This window comes from Poecilia latipinna, unplaced genomic scaffold (assembly GCF_001443285.1).
Source record: "Poecilia latipinna isolate Pla-1442-1.1 unplaced genomic scaffold, P_latipinna-1.0 Scaffold3154, whole genome shotgun sequence".
NCBI classification, from domain to species: domain Eukaryota; kingdom Metazoa; phylum Chordata; class Actinopteri; order Cyprinodontiformes; family Poeciliidae; genus Poecilia; species Poecilia latipinna.
Genome location: NW_015115770.1, coordinates 31,100 through 34,599, shown reverse-complemented (window position 1 = coordinate 34,599; position 3,500 = coordinate 31,100). Strand labels below are relative to the sequence as shown.

At 41.5% G+C, this 3,500-nt stretch overlaps 1 protein-coding gene across 1 annotated transcript in view; it reads left to right on the top strand.

The window, feature by feature from the left end:
• The window catches only part of LOC106940271 (carbohydrate sulfotransferase 6-like), a 17,877-nt gene extending 14,384 nt beyond the window's left edge, over window positions 1-3,493 (top strand). The window contains exon 2 of the mRNA XM_015022970.1: window positions 631-3,493. Coding sequence (XP_014878456.1) covers window positions 755-1,945 — 1,191 coding nt within the window. The 5' untranslated portion in view covers window positions 631-754 and the 3' untranslated portion in view covers window positions 1,946-3,493. The remainder of the gene's footprint in view (window positions 1-630) is intronic.
• Window positions 3,494-3,500: the final 7 nt, after the last annotated feature.

Genomic DNA, 3,500 nt, shown 5'->3' with positions numbered 1-3,500 from the left:
AAGTGTCAGGTTCCCAGTGTGTCTGGTAGGGTTTTGCTTATTTCTGTTCTCCCTTTAATTTAGATCAGTTATGTCTTTGTTTCACCTTAGTTCAGTCCTTTCTTGGTCATTATAGTTTCATTATTTTGTGTTATTTTCTTATTTTGGTTAGAAGAATCTTGTGCTTGTCTTCCTGTTCTTCTTAGTGATTCCAGTTATGTCTATTTTTTGTTTAAATATTGGATATAAAACTTCGTTAAATTTGTAACCACCTTCTTTTTTCTTGCTTGGAGCTTTGTTTTTCCTACTGCTTCTGAAGGCATCACTTACTCATTCTTCACCTGGTGCAACACCTTACGAACTGACAGGAGGGAGCGTCTCATTTCAATCGGATCAAGAAGTTCTCACCATTAACCATTCAGAGGCTGATTTTACAAACACATACATGCTTTATTTTCAACACAGGGGAACATTTGTTGCAAAATATTCCAAAAGCAACACTTTAAAGCTCAAGCTTTGTAGCTTCTCTCTCTCTTAAGGCACTTCCTAGAGGTTGATAAAGAGCAGGAGCTCTCTGTAATTTTTGTCAAAAGCTGTCATGTTTGATTGTACCAATATCTCTCTTTTTTCTGTTTGCCTTTCTTCCTGCAGAAAACTCGTCTCAAACCCCCTGGATGCTGATCGACTTCAGCGTGAATCAGTTGAATTCGTCTTCACAGACTGAATAACAAAGCTGATGTTCTCCTGCGCTAGAAGCTGACAGTGATCTCCAGACATGAGACCCGCCTTAAGGGTGAACTTCAACACTCTGATTTTCCTGGTGCTCCTGCAGGGGGCAGCAGTGGTGATGTTCTGCAACTGGTACTACCAGCTCTGCCCTTGTGACTCTCCTCCTGTGGACCGCAAAGTTCACGTCTTGCTGCTGTCGTCATGGCGATCGGGTTCATCCTTCCTGGGTCAGGTGTTTAGCCAGCACCCGTCTGTTTTCTATCTCATGGAGCCCGCGTGGCACGCGTGGAGCACAATGAGGACTTCTGGTGCGCATACTCTCCGGATGGCTGTGAGGGATCTAATGCGGAGCGTGTTCCAGTGTGACTTCTCCGTGATGGATTCCTACATGCCAAAAAATCGCAAGACCTCCTCCCTCTTTATGTGGTATCAGAGTCGGGCACTGTGCTCGCCGCCAGTCTGTTCTGTCACACCGTTTGGTCAGATAAGCAGCATGAAAGAGTGCCAAAAGGAATGCCACGGTTTAGATTTTGAGAAGGTGACAAATTCCTGCCAGATTTACAGCCATGTGGTTTTAAAAGAAACTAGATTTTTTGAGCTGGAATCCCTTTACCCTCTTTTTCAAGACCCCAATCTTGACCTGCGCATTGTTCATCTTATCCGAGATCCTCGGGCCGTGTACAGGTCCAGAGAGGAGTCAGCTTTATCCTTTAAGATGGACAATACCATCGTCTTGGAGCACAGAGACGCACCAGCAGCTGAGGAGCAGTTTCAAGTCATGAAGAAAATCTGCCAGAGTCACATCCAGATCAACAAAACAGCCACCCAGGACCCTCCTCCGTTCCTCAAGGGTCGCTACAAGCTGGTTCGCTATGAAGATGTGACACGCTTCCCGCTTCAGGAGATCAGTGATATTTATGACTTTGTAGGTTTAAAGATGACCAAAGAGATGGAGGAATGGATAGTTAAGATGACCCACGGAAGGGGGAAAGGCAACTTGAATGATGCTTTCGAGGTTATCTCCAGAAACGCTGCCCAAGTGTCCCAGGCTTGGCGCACCAGAGTGCCGCACAACAAGGTCAAACGCATTCAGGAAGTGTGTAAAGAGGCCATGTCAATGCTCCACTACAAGGCAGTCAGCAGTGAAGAAGAGCAGAAGAGACTTGACATGGATCTGTACATGCCAGAAGGACCGAAAGGCTTTGCTTGGGCATCGGGTAAAATACGGAGGCGTTAAGACATTCAAAGGTCTACCGGGGTGCTTCAGGTTCCTCTGGAAACTACAAACATGAACAATCCAACACAGATTTCTTGATCTGTAATATGGGCATTGCTCAAACTGGCATCATAATGGTTTCGATAGCGACATTTACTGTCCTACAGACCTCACAGTGATTATTTGTTAAAGAGATTTAAATGTAGAGCGAGAGTACAGTGGTAATCTGTGCTGTGAAAAAGACAAGGTCACGCAAAGGACAGGCATCAAACAAAGTAGGTGAATTCAGCTGCAGCTTTGTTTCGAGGAAACATTTTTTAGAAATGAATGATCAATTAAATCCCATCTGGTGTTGGAACAAAGCATTCTTTGCAAAACATTTGAATAGATAGTAGATGGTTTTTTTGTCCGTTATTAGTTTTCATAAATAGCAGTTTAATTCATGAAATAGACAACAAGAGGTTGGCACAGTGATTGTGTTACACATCTATAGGAAGTGTCTCTGATTCTGTTTATCGAACTGTGCCGCCATTTTGTCCCTTAATTGTGCTTCTATATTACACCTACATCATGAGAAGTGAGGTAATTTTCATTGTGATGAATTATTTACCTGAATTATGAATACTTTTATCAGCTCCTAATTGGATTATTGCACAGAAATTAGCCGGGTCACTCCTTCTATTAGTTGACAGCTGCTTCCCTCCACTGATGCTTGCACAACAATATGGGAGTTAAGAGAAATTGATCTGTTCTCCTTGTAGAATTTAGTGCATGAATGTCTCTGTGTTGCCCTGTGATGGACTAGTGACCTGTCCAGGTTGACCCCGCCTCTGACCCGTTGACCTCTGGAGCTGGGCACCAGCACCCCAGTCGACCCCAAGGCTTGTAAGGTAGCATAGATGGATGGATTATCATAATGCAATAAGATTTTATCACAAGTTTCTTCACCACCTTGGCTCATTTCAGGCAGACTGGGATTTTCAAATGGTGTTTTAAATTCTTTAGTAGGGTGTTAGTTTTGTAAGGTCGCCTAGTAACTGAGGGAATATTTCCCCTCACATGATAATTAAGTGCATAAATGTTTGTTTTATGAATGAAGGGCTTTTCTGTGTTCTGTATTTCACTGGATGGCCTGATTGAATTATTCTGTTTAAGAAGGTGTCTTCTGTTGCAGTTTAAATATTTATATTATAATGTGCAATTGTCAGGAAGTATTTATTATTGTTATTATTACAGGCTTGTAATAATAGCAAATGGTCTTTAGAGGCTCTTAGACTGTAATTTAAAAATGGGACTTGTTAAAACAGTCGCTCATCTATGAGATATAAATGTTTTTCCAAAGATACGAATAATTCGGTCCTAAAGCGTGGCTACTTTGAATTGGCAAATTCTTAAATTGTGATTTGTGAGTATATGAATTAAGGTTATTAGTAATTTAACTACCTTTTTTTTTGTTTGTTTTGCTTTTGTTCTACATCTACAGATGGTAGATGTAGAACCTTCATGCAGTCTGTAGACGTATTAAATAAAATGTATTTTAATTTAATTTAACTGTATTCTTTATAGTCAGAGCAGA